We start from the raw sequence: 19,310 nt of genomic DNA on the forward strand, positions 1-19,310 counted from the left end.
TCCCCAGGTTGTACATTCTAGCTCTATAGGGGCAGAACTTAAAAGGTGTTTAGAAATACCCTAGTCACTGAATAATATGAATCACAAGTCATATGAATTCCTCAAGGTCAAGGTTGATGTCTTTCTTGTGCATCTCTATATTCCCAGCTGCAGACAGCGTGCCTGAACTCATAGTAGGTGCTCAAATAATCTTTGTTCAAAGCCAGAGGGGGAGATATGGAATTTATAACACTACCTGAGGAAGCACAGATTTCTAAAAATATATATAAAACAGGAACAATGAATCAGAATCTCCCATGTTAAAGAAAAGCTTCCACTGTGAAAATACCCACATTACATAGGTATTTTTTAAAAATCCAAGATGGTGCCAGGGTGCTTGGGTGGTTTAGTTGGTTAAATGTGACTCGATGTCGGCTCAGGTCATGACCTCATAGTTTGTGGGATCGAGCCTCATATCGGGCTCTGCACTGACAGCTCAGAGCCTGCTTAGGATTGATATTCTCTCTCTCTCTCTCTCTCAAAATAAGTAAATAAACTTTAAAAAAAATTTTTTTTCAACGTTTATTTATTTTTGGGTCAGAGAGAGACAGAGCATGAACGGGGGAGGGGCAGAGAGAGAGGGAGACACAGAATCGGAAACAGGCTCCAGGCTCTGAGCCATCAGTCCAGAGCCTGACGCAGGGCTCGAACTCACGGACCGCGAGATCGTGACCTGGCTGAAGTCGGACGCTTAACCGACTGCGCCACCCAGGCGCCCCTAAAAATATAAATAAAATTAAAAAAAGATCGTGCCTAACAAATTTCAGTGACTTGCCCAGAGTCCTACCAACTATGTAGCCCAGAATTCACTCCACTCTACCTTTTGAAACTCAGCCCTCACCAAGCAGAGAAAGCTGGTAATTCAGGCTCATAAAGATATTTGTCAGGATAGAAGGAAACCAGCAACCACCCTTTTCCTCTGTCTTCCCACCTTGGAGGGCACCTCCATCTCTGGCACTACCTCAGCTCTCAAACCATAAGCTGACACAGCAGCAAAGAGAAGAGGAAGAGGTCAGTGTTAGAAATGTCTCTGGAAGGTGGAATGGACTTCTCAGTCTCTTGAAAAGAATGACTGCAGATTCCTTCTAGCTTTGGACAGCCCTCCAGGCGCCCAGTTGCTCCTACGGCCCAGGAAGAGCTTAATATACATGACCCACAATGAGAAATGAAAGAGCAATATGGGAACTTGCCAGAGAAGGGCTTCTCCCCGCCCTGAAGTCTGGTGGAACACCCATGTGGCAGGCGACCTTTCAGATTGGTGGCGAGCCAGGGCAAATGTGGGAACCAGAACCATTAGTCACAGACAGCCAGTGCCTGGAAGCCTGGGACTGAGATTGTTGAAGAGTGTGAGTGATTCTCCGTGCTTGCTCAGCCTGGCTGAAAACTCATTTTCTCCCCTATTCTACTGCAAAGGGCTCCCTCACAGAAGCCAATTCATTGCGAAAGATGTCTATGGCCCTTGGCAACCTTGGAATCACTCTGTATGGACTTTTCCTCACTGCTCTTGGTGTCATTATGCCCAGGGAGAAACCAAATCAGAAGATGGTAAATTACTTCTGAGAGTCGGGGCTGAGCAGGAAGAGAGGGTGCTCCCAACTACTGAGTCTGGCCTTTAATGTCCAGGCCCACTTTACTGTGTGAGAGCCAAAGGCTTCTAGAGTCAGGCAGGGCACACGTGTCCAGCCCTAGCCATGTTGATCCCAGACAGGCTGGTCCCAGGATCCCAAAGCTGGCCATCAGCCCCTCCTTTTCAACTGGTAACTGAAGTCAATTATGCAGATAATAGGATGGATGCGGCAGGGCTTTTTCATCACATACATTATTCTAATAGAAATGCATACTGCGATCCAAGCTTTGTGACAGTCCATTTTAGAAGACTTTTGCCGAGCAAATCAAGTGCGCAGTGAGAAATCGGAGAAAGCATTTTTCCTCAGCAGTATCTGCCCTCTCTCTCCTAAGCAGCCAGAGCCCAGACAAGTCCCAGCTGCAAAAGGGGATGCAGAATGCTCCCCCTCTTCTGAGCCCACTAAATGGTCCAGAGGAATCTGAGACGCGGTGCCCATCCGTTAAATAAATGCTTTTTACCCAAGCCAGCCATTCTTTCTTGCTCTCTCTCTAAAGCATTGCTATTCCCTCAGTCCACATTCAGACACACACCTTTTTGTCAGCTACTTAAAATCATTAAGTGAACTTAATTAGGTTTGTCAATCCCTAAGGCTGGCAGAGTGGCAAATAAGGCACTATATTCACTGTCCATTAGCAGTCTGTTGTCTGAACGAGACTGCGTGTTTTCTGAGCTGTGCACGAGCAGCTTTAGCATTTTCTATGCAAAGATCTGCCCAGTGAGTCTGGGAGATACCGAATTTCAAGGCCGTCCCCTCTAAACCTGGCCCACTGCCCCAGTGGCCGCCTCCCAGGATCCCCTGAGGCCAATTTTCAACAGGCCTCTCTGTAAAGCTGAGCATGACAGAGTCAAGGGGTGCGTTCTCTGGGCAAAGACTGGCTCCAACCAAGATCTCTAGCCAAGTCTGTTGTATCAACAAGCTCCAAACCCCACCAGCTGAGGAAAAAAAGAAAAAAACAACAACAACCCATGCAATCAAAAATGTCATCTTTGGAGAAATTGAAAGAACTGAGCAGGTGTGAACTATTGAGTGGCAAGGAGAGAAATCCATGCTAAGGCTATAAAGACCTCAGCTGCCATGTTTTTAAACAGCACAGATCAGTGAGGGAGTTTGAGGATCCCCAAAGAGCTGGCTCTTCCCTTCTCCTTGACTGGGCTGCCCATGAAGAGGGAGAGCTAAGCTCTACCAGCCATGGGGGCTCAGCTTTCTTTCTCCATACAGAGCTAAGGCTTTGGGATAAGGGCAGTGGAATACCTATATGTTTGTTGGAACCACTTGGCCCCATAATCCTGGCAGTAATGTGGCATGGACCTTGCCTTCCCTTAGACCCAGAGTAGTCCACCTGGTACATGCTAGAACTTTCCCCCAATTCTAGAGCAGTCCAATTGGTACATGCTAGAACTTCCTGTCAGTCTCAGGGCAGTCCACCTGGTACATGCTAGGACTTTCCCTCATTACCAAAGCAGTCCATCTGGTATATGCTACAACTCAAGACCTGAGGCCACAGCTGACCCTGGAGAGTGACTTGGCATCTGTACAGGAGACCAAAACAGGAAAGACTGGTTGCACCAGAAAGACTGAGAGCCTTGAGAAGGCCTCACCCATCTTCAGCAGGGAGCGGGGAGCAGAGCCAGGAGCAATCACTTCTTCACATGAAGTTCAGCTAAAGACACACAACCAGGTACCATCCAAACAGAAAATCCTGGATCTGGGTGGTCCCGATGGCCATCTGGCCTCTTGGCTAGTGCCTCCCACAGAAAAGAAACTCGCAGATTGGTTTTGCTGCCCCCTCTCTGCCCCAACACCTACCTTCCCCTGACCCCATTCACAAACTTCCTCTGCTTCACCCCTGCCCTCCCCACACCCCAGCATGAGCCACCTTTGTCCCCCCTGTCCCTTCCTGCAGCCTCAGGAGTCTGGAGCATTTGGGGAGCAAGGGTTGGCAGTGTGGCCTTTCGAGTGGACAGAGGCAGCATTGCATGTTTACATCTGATCCGACATCTGATTGAGTCTTCCCTGATTGTTAGGAGTGTTCCTGACTCAAAATATGTGCAATTCCCGGTGTCAATCAAACTCTTTTAAACAGCAGCTGCCACTGCTGTTGCCTTGCAGCGCACTTTAGAGACTCTTCTATTTAGAAACCATTCCAGCTCCAGCGTACATCATGCCTTCCATGCTAAGAGGCCCAGTGGCTGGTTGAGAAGCTTGCAGTCCTAATCTCTCAGTAATGATGAAGGACGGCAGAGAGAGGGGTGGGAGAGCGTGCAGCCTCCCTGGAAGGGCCCAGTTAGGGCAAAACAGGGATTTTTGTCCCTCTCCCCCACACTCAGTGGGTGCACACATGTAATTTACTTGCTCAGGCACCCACGGCCTCCTGGAAGCTACCCCCATGGTGCTCAGCACCTGGCCTGGCTCCTCAGCCTGTGGATGACAGATTCGGAGATGGTGACCCAGAGAGGAGAATCAGAAATGTGGGCTGTGGGGCCCTTACCCACTGCTCTTCCACCTGGGAATGTGAATTCTTCCAGTCACCATCCCCACATGGCTCTATGCACCTGTTCTCTTGCTGCCTGCAAGCAGCGTCTCTCTAACCCTGGCAACTGCTGTAAACAGAACAAGATGACAGTGTTAAGGCCCCTGTTGGCCACTTGAGAATCCCAGGCCTGGCTGTGTCCCATGTTACACAGGCTTGAGCTGGAAGCTCACCTGCAGACCATGTCCCCCGGGGAAATCTGAGACAACTGTGATATTGCCAAGGCTTGTGGAGAAGCCTGATGTGGGTGTGTGATACACACGTGCCTCTCACTGTCTTTGTGTCCTTCCACACCACTCACACATGAGCCATGGGGGCTCTGCCCTGCTCTGACACATCCTCACTCCACTTCCTCCACTGCAGATGCCCTCCCTCACCATCCCCATCCACATTTCCAAGTCCTCGCCTTCTTTCAAAACCAACTTAAATGCTACCTTCTCTGTGAGGAAACCTCGATGGGTTTCCTGTTAATACTTACAGCCCACTCTGTGTTGGTTACAAATCCCCAGGTCTTAGTCAAATTATTGATATTTAACAACAGGTCAGGCACTACACAGACCAACCCCAGTGGAGACCGATGCTGGATGAGACACCAGATCCTTGAGACCCGGACTGGGTTAAACTTTTGGTTGCTGGATAATGTGAAAAATTAGAATACCAGGGAAGGAGCCAGGCTGCCTGAGGCAACAAGCATGGGACACTTGGGGGACAATGGCTCTTTATCAGTTGGTACAGAAGCATTTTAGTATTTTAAGAATGACTTCAGGGGCACCTGGGTGGCTCAGTCTGTTAAGTGGCCAACTTTGGCTCAGGTTATGATCTCGCGGTCCGTGAGTTCAAGCCCCGTGTCGGGCTCTGTGCTGACAGCTCAGAGCCTGGAGCCTGTATCAGATTCTGTGTCTCCCTCTCTCTGACCCTCCCGTTCATGCTCTGTCTCTCCCTGTCTCAAAAATAAATAAAAACCGTTAAAAAAAATTTTTTTTAAATGAATGACTTCAGCTCTACCAAGGAGTACCTGCTGAATGTCAAGCCCACTCATTTCTGTCCAAACGTCCACACCCAAAAAGTGAAAGAGTTCTCCTCAGAGTTTCAGGGAGTCCTGGACCCAAGTCCTAGACTCTAAACTGGTTAACATATGGAACAATCCCTCCGAAAGGGAAGTACTCTGTGCTGGAGAAGTAGGGGGAGCTGTGGACTGCTCCAGTCTCACAACTGCTCTGCGATTAGGTAAGGCTGATAACAACTATGGTAATGAGCCAAGTATCGGCACACATTCACCAGATGCTGAATCCTGAGAAATGACCAACCCAGGTTGTTCCTTACACACACTCCTCTTGACACACATACAGGTTCTGGCTGCAGATTGTTGCGTGGTGGGGGCAAGGATCCAGAGCGACCGTGGCTTTCGACAATATCTCCATCAGCCTGGACTGCTACCTCACCAGTGAGTTCACCCTGTCCCTTGCACTTGTCCCCAACCCAGACTGCCCCGGGCCTCACTATCCCTCCTTAACCTAAGCCCACCTGCCTCTCCCACCTTCCCCGGGGCATGCTCATCTGTCTCTCTTAAACAGAGCCTCACTTAACTCAGCCCATGGGGTCTTCTCTATTCTAGTCAGTGGGGAGGACAAGGTGCCGCAGGATACAGCACCCAAATCAAGAAATCTGTTTGAGAGAAACCCAAACAAGGAGCCAAAACCCTGGGAAAATACACCAAGAGAGACCCCCATCTTTGACCCTACAGGTAAGGGTTCAACTTACAAATGTAAGTAAAGTAAATTTTTTGTGGCAAAAGGCGGAAGAGAGATACGTGCGGTGATTGTAGTGGGGAGTGGTGTCTAAAGAATTAGATGGTCAACCTTTAAAAGGAACAGAACCTACATCCTGGCTATGGGCTCCAAAAGGATGTTTTTTTGGGTCTCTTATCACCTGGCCGAATGAAGCATCTGGAAGTTGTGCAAAGGAGCTACTGGGGAATACCCAGGAACCAAACAGGAGAACCAAGCTGGTATCCTTTCCTCCACTCAGTCCCTTGAAACCTCTCCCCATTTACTGAACAAAGCAAACCCTACATCAGATTTCTTCTCCTCATATAAAGAGGGTTGGGCCCAAAGCCGTTATTTGTTGCACAAAGACAGGCTAGCCCACCACGGGTAAAGGCCCAAAACCTTCAGGTTCAACACATTTCCCCAAAGCGTGGCTTCCCCACCCCACCAAAGCTGTTTTATTCAGCATTTTCTGGGCTGAAAGACTTCTCATGAAGACTCTTACTGCTTTGAACCCAGGCCTCTTCAGCCTCTGGCCCTAAACCATGGTGTGACTTCTCAGCTACTCTTTGTACGAGGAGGAAATTTCTTAGAATCAGTCTCTGAACCCGGCATGATGTTCCTTGGCAGTTATTAGACCTATGAGCCTCGCCCCAGAGAAGCTGTGAAGCCCCCGGCCCAACACCAGCAGGTCAAGGGGTTCCCCCAGGGTAGGGGTGGTGCACGTGCCTGGGTATGGGAGTAGTGCGAGTAACCTTGGTAAGCAGGGGCTCGGCACTGTCCACCACACTCTTTTTCCTATAGAAGGTCGCTTTATTAAAATAACAATAGATAAATGATAAATGTTTAATTTCTGCTTATAACGTGAAATCCTCGTTTAGTGCAAAGTACAAAAAAAAAAAAAAGCAGAAGTTTATACCTTCACACTAACTTCACTGACTCTCAACTTATTACATAAATATCAGCCTTGTTCTGTCTTTGAAGGAAGAAATCCCTTCCTTCCTCTGCCCTGAAAAGCCACCCCAGGTGGAGCTCTCTCTGTCCCCGATTCCTGCCTGATCTAACCCAGGGGCCAGACCTGGGCTTTTCCCTTCATCTCTCCCCTTTCCTCCCTTCACCTTTAACTAAAACCTCAAAACACCTTTTCATTTTTCCACATGAAAGGGAGCCTGCCACCTTTCTCTATTTCCCGACTCTGTCTCATGGTCATTCATGAAACGGGCTAGCCTTCTGTTCATTGTTTGATGCCTCGCCTCACTGTCCCACCCCAAGGACTGACCTCCAGGGACTCCCCAGCCCCGGTCAGTCACTGCCTCCCGACCATAAATTCAGGACACGTTCAGCAAACATCGAGGCAAGCCCCCGCCCTGTCCAACCACCAGCACTGATTACATGGCAGGGGCTCCGGAAACACATATTGATTGACCCAGGGGCACTTGAGGCTTGAGCTCAGTTCTCGGATCTCAGATATTGGCAGCCAGCTCCCCTGCAGCCAGCACTTAGGAGCAGCCATCCACCCCGCCTGACTCCCCAGTTTATTGCCATATAATTCCCACTGTCCCTAAAAGGCTCATCGATGAGGGTCTGCACAGTGGCCACTCAGACTAATGAAATCATGTGGTGGCTGGAAAGCCACAACGCTACCCCACAACCTCCGACTAAAATCAGAAGCGAGTGGCTGCCTGAGAGACTGGAGCTTCCTCTGCTGCCCAGCCCTGCCTCAGAGCAGGAAGGACAGGCAGGTGGCTGTGGGTCAGCGTTCTGTCTCCAGACCCCCTTCCAGAATGACCCCAACTGTAGGGGAAGAGGACACTGAGGCAAACACGTCCCCAAGCAGCCTGAGTAGGCTCCTTGGACAGGCTTTAGAGAACTGGGCACAGAGGCAGTGCTTTCCCAGGAACCCGCTCTCGCCCTGGGGAGCAAGAAGGGAGGGAGAAGCTGAGGCAGGCTCCCAGCCCCTAACCCCCCTGACAGATGCCACAGTCCCACCCTGTCGCCCACCCCTAGCAGTGTGCGGTGGGGGTGTCTCTGAGTCATCAGGAGGAGGATGAGCAGGGTGTCCCTTCCCTACTACCCACAGGACAATGTCCACCACACCCCCTGAGGGGCCACTTGGCCAGGGCTCAGCCTCATGGTCTCAGGGAGAACAGGCACCCTAGGTCCATGCCGAGGCCCTCCTTCACCCAGCTTTAATCTAGACCCAACCACAGCCCTTGCACACTTCCTCTGTGGCCAGTTATGTGCTCAGAGATGGTGAACAGAACAAGACCCAGGTCGAGCACCCAAAGAACTCCCAGTCTAGACGAGGAGAGCACAGGTGGGAAGGGAGGGGTGGGCCTGTAAACCAGCAGCTCATGGCCTGCGAGGTGAAGCTTAACCTAGCTTAGAACTTCTGCCTGGGAGGGCCTCTGGAGAAGGAGGGAGAGATGCGGTAGGGAGGGGAAAGAAGGGGAGGAGCAATCTAGGAGCGTGCCTGACCCTGGGCTGGGCTGTTTCACACACCAATCCCTCCTGTCCTCACCCTGGCCACGGGTAGCTGCTGTCATTACCACTGTGGGATGAGAAGATCATCTGGAGGAATGAGCCCCACAGCTGACAAGGAGTGGAGCCAAGATGTGACCCGAAGTCTCCATTCTTTCAGCCAGCTAAGCCACTTTAGGTGTCCCCGTCCAGAGATAAACACTAAAAATGGAAGAGAGCAGGAGAGCACCCCAGGTGAAAGTCCCTGCCCCCACATCCAGGAAACAAATCAGCCCCCAGCCTTCCAACAAAGGATGGAGGAGACAAAATAACAAGATTGTCTTCCCAAAGTTCAGCACTGTCAGTTTCCTCTGGGCTGGAACAAGGGCGTCTGATGGCATTTCAGCTCTCCTCCTGGCAGGTGTTAGAGCACCTCCTAGAAACACAAAGGTCACATCAGGCCTTTTGAAAACAGGTACTCACAAAACATCCAGGTTTCCCTAAACACTCCACATTTCCCCTAATTCAGCCCCATGTCGAGGGCCTGACCTCAGGGTTTGGGGGTGGCCTTACCCCCAAGCCCATGGGGCAGAGCTGAGCCACTGGAGCACCTAGGCAGGAAAAGCCTGTCCAGGTGCTTCTCGAAGCTTTCTCGGAAGCCTGAGTCACCTTAGCTAATCAGATGAAGAAACTCAGAGAGAAAATGGGGCGAGTATTAAGTCTGGGGAAATTACATTTGTCAGCTTTGCACATACAATTACACTAACCAAATGGTTGGGATAATGCAATCACGGGACTGCAGAGTTTCTCTCTCTCTCTCTCTCCCCCTCTCTCTCTCTCTCTGTCTCTCTCTCAGCAGTAATGAGTGTGCAAGCAGGCTCTGCCACCCACCCCCAAAGCCCAGACAAGGACAGGCAGGACCCCCAAGGCCCAGTGATCCTGCCTCAGCTTCCTCAGCTTCCTCTCTCATTCTCCTGTGAGCTCACATGTTGTATAGGGAGGGCAAGAGGGAATTAGCTCAGTTTACGTAATAAGAACTGCACAAACCTTGGGCCCAGCCCACAAGTATCTGTAACTCGTGGAGCCCTAGCATCAAATCACAGTCTTGCCTGTGAGTTGTTTAGTGATCGTTGGTTTACTGTTTTCTCAGTAGACATCTCTTGCCAAAGGGTAGGGTCAGGGTGGGGGGTGGGGGCGGACATTTAGAACTTTGTAGGATCATGGAAAGAGCACTGGACCAGGAGTCAGAACCTCTGTGCACAGCCTTGGCAGGTTTGCACTAGCAAACTGAGGTCCAGGGATGTGTCCCACCTCTGCACAGCCTTTTCTCTCCTCATGTAACAGCTGGGGCCTGTCAGCAAACCCACAAGTAGCAGAGCTCAGAGAAGAGGGGCTAACATCAACACAGGCAAAGGCAAGAAAATGCTTCTTTTCTTTCTTTCTTTTTTTTTTTTTTTAGCATTTATTTTTTTGAGAGAGAGCACTCTAGTGGGGGATAGGCAGAGAGAGGGGAGGAGGAGAGGGGATCCAAAGCGGGCTCTCTGCTGTCAGCACAGATGTAGGGCTCAAACTCACGAACTATGAGATCATGACCTGTGCTGATGTAGGACACTTAACCAACTGAGCCACCCAGGCGTCCCGAAAACTGCTTGTTTCAAAACTCAAGGTTTGGGGCACCTGGGTGGCTCAGTCGGTTAAGTGTCCAGCTTTGGCTCAGGTCATGATCTCGCGGTTCATGAGTTCAAGCCCCACATTCGGCTCTGTGCTTAATAGCTCAGAGCCTGGAGCCTGTATCTCCCTCTCTCTCTGCCCCTCCCCTGCTTGCACTCTGTCTCTGTGTCTGTCTCTCTCTCTCTCAAAAAAAATTAAACATTAAAAAAAACCCTCAAAGTTTGAAGTAGACAGTTTTCAGGTCCCTCCCCATCACCAGCCCCGTGTTTCTAAAGGCAGAAGGGATGTGGGGTAAAGCAGCCAGAGCTTTCTTGGCCCATCTCTCCAATTAACCCACAGCACTGCTAATGTGCCCAGAAGAAAGGGTAACAGACTGTCCATTTCTACACACGCTTCTATGATTCAAGAACAGATGCCAATTTCAATGAGAAAGTTTTATGTGTTTCATATAAATTGATTGAGTCTATTTCTGCTAAATGCATTATCCATTCACCACAGAACAACTATTAGAGTTAATAGAATTTGTAGCTAGAGCCATTATGATCCAAGCATGCCCTTCTGGGGATGACGGCATTGTGGCAAGGCGGCTTCCCAGGGCCCGGCCCCCTCGCTCACAACCTGTCTTCTCATGTCCACCAGAGCCGTCTGTGCTCAGGTGCCGCAGACGCGGCCAGGCTTACTTCAGTGGCCCACGGAAATAGTCAGGATTCATCTAGTTCCTGAACAAACAAGTGTATCCTAATCCAATCCCAAACAAATCCTATCATCCTGTCACTTGTCAGCACCTGCCAGCTTGGGGGTAGCGAGGAAGCTGGGGTCCGTACTTTCACCTTAGCTTTTTACCATGTGCCAGTTTTGGAGGCAGGGGGCCCCAAGGCAGGGAGGACAGGAAACAAGTAAGGGTAGAAGTGCCGGGAGCCCCACCCACCCTGGGGGGACTCAGGCTGGACTCTTGGGTTCATTGCATCATTAACAGCTTTCCCCAGAAATGGACAGTGACAGAATCTGGGACTTCCTGGGTGCGACAGGGAGTTCTCAGTGTTTCTCCAAGTGTGTCCCGACACCATCTGCTTCTGATCACCTTGCTAGGGGAGGGAGGACCCAGAAGTGCTGCTCATTAAAAATGAAGCTTCCTGGTCCCCAGGGGCTTGTGGAATCTGAATGTCTAGGAAAGGAGAGCTGACACTCTGCATGTTTAACAAAACTCTCAAGAAAAGCCTGATGTGAAACAAAGTTTAACAACCCTCTTTTAAAAAGGCAGCCTTTTTTTTTAAATGTTTTATTTATTTTTGAGAGAGAGAGAGACAGAGTGCGAGTGGGGGAAGGGCAGAGAGAGAGGGAGACACAGACTCGGCAGCAGGCTCCAGACTCTGAGCTGTCAGCACAGAGCCCAACACAGAGCTTGAACCAACGAACCGGGGCTCGAACCCACAGCCCGTGAGATCAACTGAGCTACCCAGGAGCCCCAACAGGCAGCCTCTTTTAAACAGATGAGGAGCCTAGGTCTGGAGAAGGTGAGAGGCTGGCTCAGAGTCACGTGACATACTTCCAAGTTTTTCTCTCTTAGACAGCAAAGGCCTTGCATTTTGTCATCACCTCTTTACACACGTAGAAACCATCAGTCACAGGGTGGTGCTGGGTGTTAGGAACTGTACTGGGCTCTTTTGTATGCAGTGTCTCATTAGTTGGTACTATAACATAATCCCCCTTTTACAGATGAGGCAATTGGCCCACAGAGGGTGAGTAACTTGCCTTAAGTTACACAACTTGTGTAAGAGGCTAAGGAACATGGTCTTTCATTTTTTAATCATATAAAAAAAATTAATTTTTCTAAGCCAGGTAATATATTGAAGGGCAAGTTGTAATAAATCCTCTAAGAATCCTACTGTTGACTAGTCTTCTGGAGGAATCTCTTCTCTGAAAAACTCGGGTTTCTAGTGCTTTTGCTTAGACAGAGCACATCTGCATCTTCACGGATACTCAAAACAGCACACTGGGTACACAGTGTACCCACAGACATGTAAGAAAGCTGATAGTTGCAGCTAATTGGCCTCCCTCTGTGTAAACCACCACCCCGCTCCCCAGTCAGAGCACATGAAGGCACTTAGCACCCATTCAACTAAGGGTAGCAATTCCTTAAGACTCAGGCAGGCATGGGGCCATCAATACAGTCCTTGGGATCTGTTTGGGTGGTTGGCCGTGTTCCTGTTCAGCCGGCCTGCTTTTCAACCAAGTGCTGTATGTTCCTTCTTATTTTACTAAATTTAGATTATCACCTACTTATAGCGAGGGAACTAGTGATGACACAGGAAGCGCCAGCCTTAACGAGGCCTGCGGGACCCCAGTCACTGCGCCAGGTTCAGAGCCCTCCCGGTTACAATGTCACTCTTCATCTGAGCACATCTGCCTTCCCTGGAAGCTAACACAGCTGTGCTCCAGGAAGAGACGTGGGGTGGAACTAATTCATGATTCACGATCCCCATTACTGACGTTAAAGAGTCTCTTCCGGTACAAGAGGTTTTGTACTTTGGAGACCTAGTCAGCATCCCCAAGAGGTGGCCTGCGTGGTTGCCAAGGGAGAGAAAGTTGCTTGCGCGGGGACCTGGTGGCAGTATGGGGTGGAGCAGAAGGCTGAGGAGGAGGCTTGCTCCCCTACGGACCGCCCACCAGCAACAGCTTCCGGGCTGCCTCCTTTGATCTGTACACAGTTACTCAGCACACTCAGCATCTTTCATTTGGTCTTTACAGGCCCCCAGGCACCCCGAGGATAGACATCACTCTCAGGAAGCAGTATGCCATAGGGCTTTGTTTGTTTATTTGTTTGTTTTTTGTTGAATTCTAGCCGACACCCAGTGTTACACAAGTTTCAGGCGTCCGACACCTTGATTCAGCACATCCATATGTTATGCTGTGCTCCCCACAAGTGTATCTGCCATCTGGCAGCATACAACAGGGTTACAGTACCACTGACTATATTCCCTATGCTGCACATCCCATCCCCATGACTCATTCATTCCATGACCAGAAGCTGCACCTCCCATGCCTCATCACCCATTTTGAGTCTGGCATGCTTTTCAAGAGCACGGACTACCTGTGTTCAAGTCCCAGCTATGCCACTTACTTTAAGCTACTCCCTTCTCCTTTCCGTGCCTTTACATTATTAGTGCTTTACATTCCGTGCCTTACATTATTAGTGCTTACATTTCATAAGTTCAGTGAAGTGAACGCATATCACAGGCTGAAAGGGGAACGGGACACAAAGTGAGCTGTATGAGCCATTGCTGTTCCCTCATTTCAGATGTAAGGAAAGGTTGTGTGACTTGTCCCACCCATCACGTACAGAGCCAGGATCCAAACCTAAGCTGGCTCACTCCACAAAGTCTTCCCGCTCTAACCCTATACCCACTGGGAGCAATCCCAAAAACCACCTAGCTGCTGACCACAGCAAGGGAAAAGCTCTTGCTATATCCAGATCGACCGGTTTTCTCTTTCCCCTCAGGAGATTCAACTCAGCATTCAACACAGAAAACATCATTGCTTTCTAGTCAGTGTGCTTTTATAATTCCCCAAATCCCAATCCTAGAAGGGAAAAAAAAATCAGGTAGGGCTGAGTTCAGTTCAACAAGCTTAACAAGCATGCGCTGTATGCCTGCTGTGTGCCAAGCCCTGTGCTGGGTGCTGTGGGGCCTGCAGCTGGGAGTGAGCCAAAGCACCACTCTTGAAAAATGTGCCACCCAGAGCTAGGTCCACATAAGCCTGATGTGAAACCACCACTCTCTTGGCACAAGAGAAATTCCGGTTCCATTTCCAATTTCCAATTTTGGTGGCATCTGGAATTAGGACAGGTTCCCTGCTCCCCACCCCCCCACCCCACCCCCAGCCAACTCCATGGTTCTGGCTTCACTCTGTGCTGGATGGTGAGGAGGTCTTCATCCAAGATTGGTGCACTGCAAATTATACTAAACTGATCATCATTTTTGAAAAGAAATCTAGTGTCCTTTGAGAAAGGAAAGAATCTATATTGTTATTTCATAACTTCCCAATTCTGGGCCACCCTAGAAAACTAGCACAGCATCAGCATCATCCAGCTCTGACAGGCTCAAAAACCCCTCACAAATGCCCAGTCTAATGCTACTTGGTGTTTGGGAGTATGGCAAGGCTACAGACAAAATGCTGTAATGCCAGGCCATGACTCCTGCTAGCAGAAGAGAGGATTCACTGCCTTTCTCTCTCCTAGATGGCTTGAGAAAACATATTCCTTGTTTCCCATTTGTTTCAGTGAAAGTTTGCATAAGTGGGAGGCAACAAATGATCCAGGAACTCTGGTCTCAGCACACCTTGATTAAGATCATTTAGCTCCAAGACCAGCAGACACAAAAGATCCCTCCATCGGTACAAATACATTAAGCACTTGTTTTGAGGGAAGACCACTTTTAATTTTCACCCTACTCCCAGACTTGCTGGGTCAGCCTGCAAAACAACCCTACATCCCCTTGGAGCTTATTCAGCTTTCTGCTTATTGCAGCAAAGCTGCAGTAGTCCTGGACAGAGAGATTTATTTTAATTCATCTGGGCCCAGAGCTGGACAGAGGAACCTGAGGAGACAGGCTGAAATACTAACTCTAGATCACATAAGGGAGTCCTCCCCACTTGCTCCTCCACTGACAAGAGGCAAAGGAACAAGAGGTGGAATCACCCCAGCCATCACTGCCTCAAGGAGGAAAGAGAGAGAAGGCACCAGGAAGAACAGAGTCTAGCCAGTGCCCTCCATGCTGGGTACTTGCACAAAAGATGAGGAAGCGCATGAAAGTGCTGGTGTGGGGTTTTGGGGTGCCTAGTGATTTATTGCATTATAACACATTATCATAAATGCAGTAGCTTAAAACAACACACATTTGTTATATCGGTGTCTGTAGGTCAGGGAACCAAGCTCAGGTCAACTGGGTCCTCTGCTCCATAGTGTCTCATAAGGTTGCAATTAAGGTGTTAGCCAAGGCTGAGTCTCATCTGAAAGCTCCATCAGGGAAGGTGCTCTTCCAGGTTCACATAATTGTCAGCAGTTCTTGGAGAAGCCTAGGAAGAGGAGAGGAGGAGGGAGAGGGAGAAAGAGAAAGAGAGAGAGAAGCTGCAAGCAAGATGGAAGTTACAATCTTATGTAATCATGAAAATGACATCCCATCACTTTTATCATATTTTATTGCTTAGAAGCAATGCACAGGTTTCATCCACACTCAAAGGGAGGGGATTAAGCAAGGCATGACTACCAGGAGGCAGAGATCACTGGGAACTACCTTAAAGCCTACCTGCAGTGGGCTTTTGTGTGCCAGAGATCACGCAATCACCAGCAAGCTTTGAGGGCTCATTGTGGAGTCTGATGGGCAAAATTCCTGGAAGTGATCTCACACCTATCAGACACTTAAATATTCACAAAACGCCTACTGAGTGCCAGTCCACAGCAAGATGATAAGTGGGTTGACAAAGATTCCTGGAGACCAAGGTCTCAAAAGCTCTGCAATTTGAGAATCAAACATTCCAGGCCCCAGGTTTTCCTTCATGTGCAAAGCAGGGGTGAATGAACTGCTATGGTGCTTTCTCAGAGTAGGCTATTGTAGTGAGCAAATGAGATCACTTCTAACAGCCTTTGAAGGGTACAAAAGAATATACTAATATAAAATGCTGTGCTATTGTTATTAACATTATTATTAAAACATATAATGGAAAAGATTGGGCCAGTTTACTCATCCCTCCATATGTTGCCCTTTATAAATTTTCAGGGTATTTATAGCCCTCCTCCTTCCCAAACTATGAGCTGTGCACATTTGTTTATACATTAAGTGTGTGTTCTAGGTATATTTTTCCTCGAATTTTTTTTTGCAAAAATTTCAAGCAAATCCCAGCTCTTAAGCTAAAAAGGGAGAGGGGGTAGTATTTTGCATTTTGGGTCCTCTTGTCAAGCAATTCCCCCAACACAGGTCATTGTCAATTTGCAAATGAAGCATTCAAACTCTGTTTGGGGAAAATAAGTGACTTATGTGGAGCCATAGCAGATTGCTCCAAAAAGACCCACTCGTCCATATAAATTGAAAGAGGGTTTTAGTCTTTTATTTTTTTTTTAACGTTTATTTATTTTTGAGACAGAGAGAGACAGAGCATGAATGGGGGAGGGTCAGAGAGAGAGGGAGACACAGAATCTGAAACAGGCTCCAGGCTCTGAGCAGTCAGCACAGAGCCCGACACGGGGCTCAAACTCACGGACCACGAGATCGTGACCTGAGCCAAAGTCGGCCCGCTTAACTGACTGAGCCACCCAGGCGCCCCAAGTCTTTTAAAACTTGTCAAGATCTCAGTCTTAATTTGTTTTTAAACAAATTCCAGGAGACTGGATCTGAGCGGTCTGATTTAGTTTTTAGTGAATATTGACAGTATCTTCATAATAATATGAGCACATTTTACTCATTTAATTATTATTTCTTAAGTGAATGGCAGATTAATCCTATTCCAGGATTAATGCTTTTTTTATATTAAATATAATTTATTGTCAAATTGGTTTCCATACAATACTCAGTGTTCATCCCAACAGGTGCCCTCCTCAATGCCCATCATCCGCTTTCCCCTCTCCTGCACCCCTCATCAACCCTCAGTTTGTTCTCAATATTTAAGAGTCTCTTATGGTTTGCTTCCCTCCCTTTCTGTAACTTTTTTTTTTTTTTCTGATGCATAGGATTAATGTTAACAAGTGAGGAAATTAAGGCATGGCTTACACTTGTCTAGCAACCTAACAGAATCAGAAAAATGCCCCAGGCCTCAGAATAGCTCCCTGATAAAGAGGACTATTTCCTTTCCTCAACTGGCCTTATGACTTTGATCTACTAACTAGTTCATTCAGCCTATCAATTGATAGGTTCCATCAACCATCAGGTCAATGGAGTGTCCCTCAAGCATTCTCATAAAGACTGCAGGGCTCCCTACATTTCAGTAATGTGGGTGTGGTTGTACACATATGAGTGTGGGCTGGTTGTGTATGTGGATGACTATGTGAAGATGGTTGTGGCCCCTTAGGACCCTACCCCTTTCTGTTGTGCAGTTATGGGTAAGAGACAAAATGCCTTTCAACAAACATCCATTTGTATGACCAGGACCCCCCTGGATCCTTCCATCCTATATTGCTCTAATTCTAATACAGGAACACCAAGTGCCAGTGGTGCTCCCTCCAGACCACACCCAGCACCCTCAGCATGCATGATCTCCTCCTCTGACCACTTGAGTTGGTTCAGGGGCTGATATTTGGTCTGCTCTCTTCTTTCTATATTGTTTTGTTCTTCGCTCAACGAAGGTTTGTGAACCTCCTCCTATGTGACTGGCAATATTGTAGGTCCTGGAGGCAAAGCAGTGAACAAAATCAACTAAGCCTCACTTAAGCTTACATAGAGTGTACATGCTGGTAAGGGTGACAGACAACAAACAAGTGTACAGGTGAAATAGTTTCAGATAGTGATGTTTTGTGAAGAAATCAAAGCAAGTTAAGGGGATAGAAATGACAGTGGCATAGCATGTGTGGTATGTGCATATGTGCTATAACAATGGGGGTGTTAACAGAGAAAACTTCAGGTTCCTTCAAGTATATGTCAGAGCAGAACCAGATAATACTACTTGTCACCACCATTAAGGTCCTATGTTTTACTCTTTGCCTGGCGTGGCCTGGGGAAACTTCCAAGGCCCTCAAGACATAGCTATAACTTGCATAAACTCTAGCGGCCTTGACTATGAAGTGTTCAGAGACACAGCAGAAGATGGGTAGAAAAAGGGGAACATGCCTGGAATGAAGAAGCCAGGTGGGGTGGGAATGACCCGGATGCCTGGCTCCTCACCAGGGGGATGGCAAGCCAAAAGCCATGAACAATGTCTAAAGGGCCTTGGGAAACCTACTCCCTATCTAAACCAGCACTGCTATTTGAGGGATAACAACAGGAGTCTCTGGTCATTGGTGTTTCTACTACAAGCAGGTGGCATATCTTGATTCTAGGAGGTTCATTCAGCTTGAGGGGTCAAAACAATAGCTGGGAGCCCTAGGAAGGGTCCAGTCCCATAACAAAAAGTTCTTTATAGACGACTGCTGCATTAGTCCACTGGCCCTATACATGACTAGTGTCATTAATTTGATACCTGACCATGTCGACACACACATCTCTGTGATCTTCTTGGCCTTTTCCTCATGCTTGTTGATCATGGTGCCCATCTCTAGCTACTTGGTAGCATCATAGACAGGAATAAGACAGAAGTATCTCTTCTCTCCTTTTCTCTAGTCCCCTCATCTCAGATACATTGCCTTCCCTTTTTGGTCCGCCATTTGCTCCTATTTCTTTCACCACTACTTTCCCTTCTGCCCTTGACATCTGTATTTCCCACCCTCTCAGGTGTCATTGTTTTCCAATTCCTCTTAGAGGGTCCAAGACCCAGACCCAGAGTCAGGACCCATTTGTTCTTTTCTGGTTCCAAATCATTTGGCCACTTGGGCTGCCTGTACTCCATCTGTCCATCTGTCAGAGGTGTTCCAGTCACAAGGACCTCATAAGGATTTCGCCCATCATGACTTAGAACCAGACAATAAGCAAGAACTACTAAGAATAAAGCTATGAAGGAGGGATTCTGGCCTTCCGCACCATTGCTGTCTCTCAGGAGGCAGCGAGCCCTACTCACATAACCCTTATGGCCAAGCACCAGATGAAGGTCTTCTCCCCCCTTGGTCCATGGACAAGAGCAGATAAGGACAGAAATCAATAACTCTTCAGGGCTGCATGTGACAAGGCTGGTGTTTGAACCACCACCACTTCCCACTTGAAACTCAAAACCAAATCCATTAAGTGTATAGTGTAACCCCCAGATGGGTGAGTCCACAACACCCCTCTCCCTATCAAATACTTTATTAACACAACTCCAGCCTGATACCAACTTGGGAATAACCAAATTAGCCCCGAGGACTCCTTTAACTTAATTTTTACAGCTATGCTTTCAAGATAGTGTTTTTCCTGTGACCTTTCTCTTCTCTCATGTGTTACTCACTTTCCCTCAGGGAGCAGGGGGTGGCTGAGAACACAACACAGGAGCCATCACAGGAACCATTAAAAACTCCCTCAGATTGCCGTGTGTCAGAGCTGTTTAGGGTAATTCAGTCCTGAAAGCAGCTTTTATCTCAACAGCCCTGACTTGCTGCCCTGT

The 19,310-nt window shown here is 48.3% G+C and overlaps 1 protein-coding gene across 1 annotated transcript in view; it reads left to right on the top strand.

Moving 5' to 3' along the window:
- The window catches only part of LOC122497295 (ALK tyrosine kinase receptor-like), a 145,511-nt gene that overhangs the window by 97,139 nt on the left and 29,062 nt on the right, over positions 1-19,310 (top strand). Inside the window, exons 6-7 of the mRNA XM_043604219.1 lie at positions 5,547-5,641; positions 5,813-5,941. Coding sequence (XP_043460154.1) covers positions 5,547-5,641; positions 5,813-5,941 — 224 coding nt within the window. The remainder of the gene's footprint in view (positions 1-5,546; positions 5,642-5,812; positions 5,942-19,310) is intronic.

Source organism: Prionailurus bengalensis, chromosome A3 (genome assembly GCF_016509475.1).
Source record: "Prionailurus bengalensis isolate Pbe53 chromosome A3, Fcat_Pben_1.1_paternal_pri, whole genome shotgun sequence".
Taxonomy (NCBI): domain Eukaryota; kingdom Metazoa; phylum Chordata; class Mammalia; order Carnivora; family Felidae; genus Prionailurus; species Prionailurus bengalensis.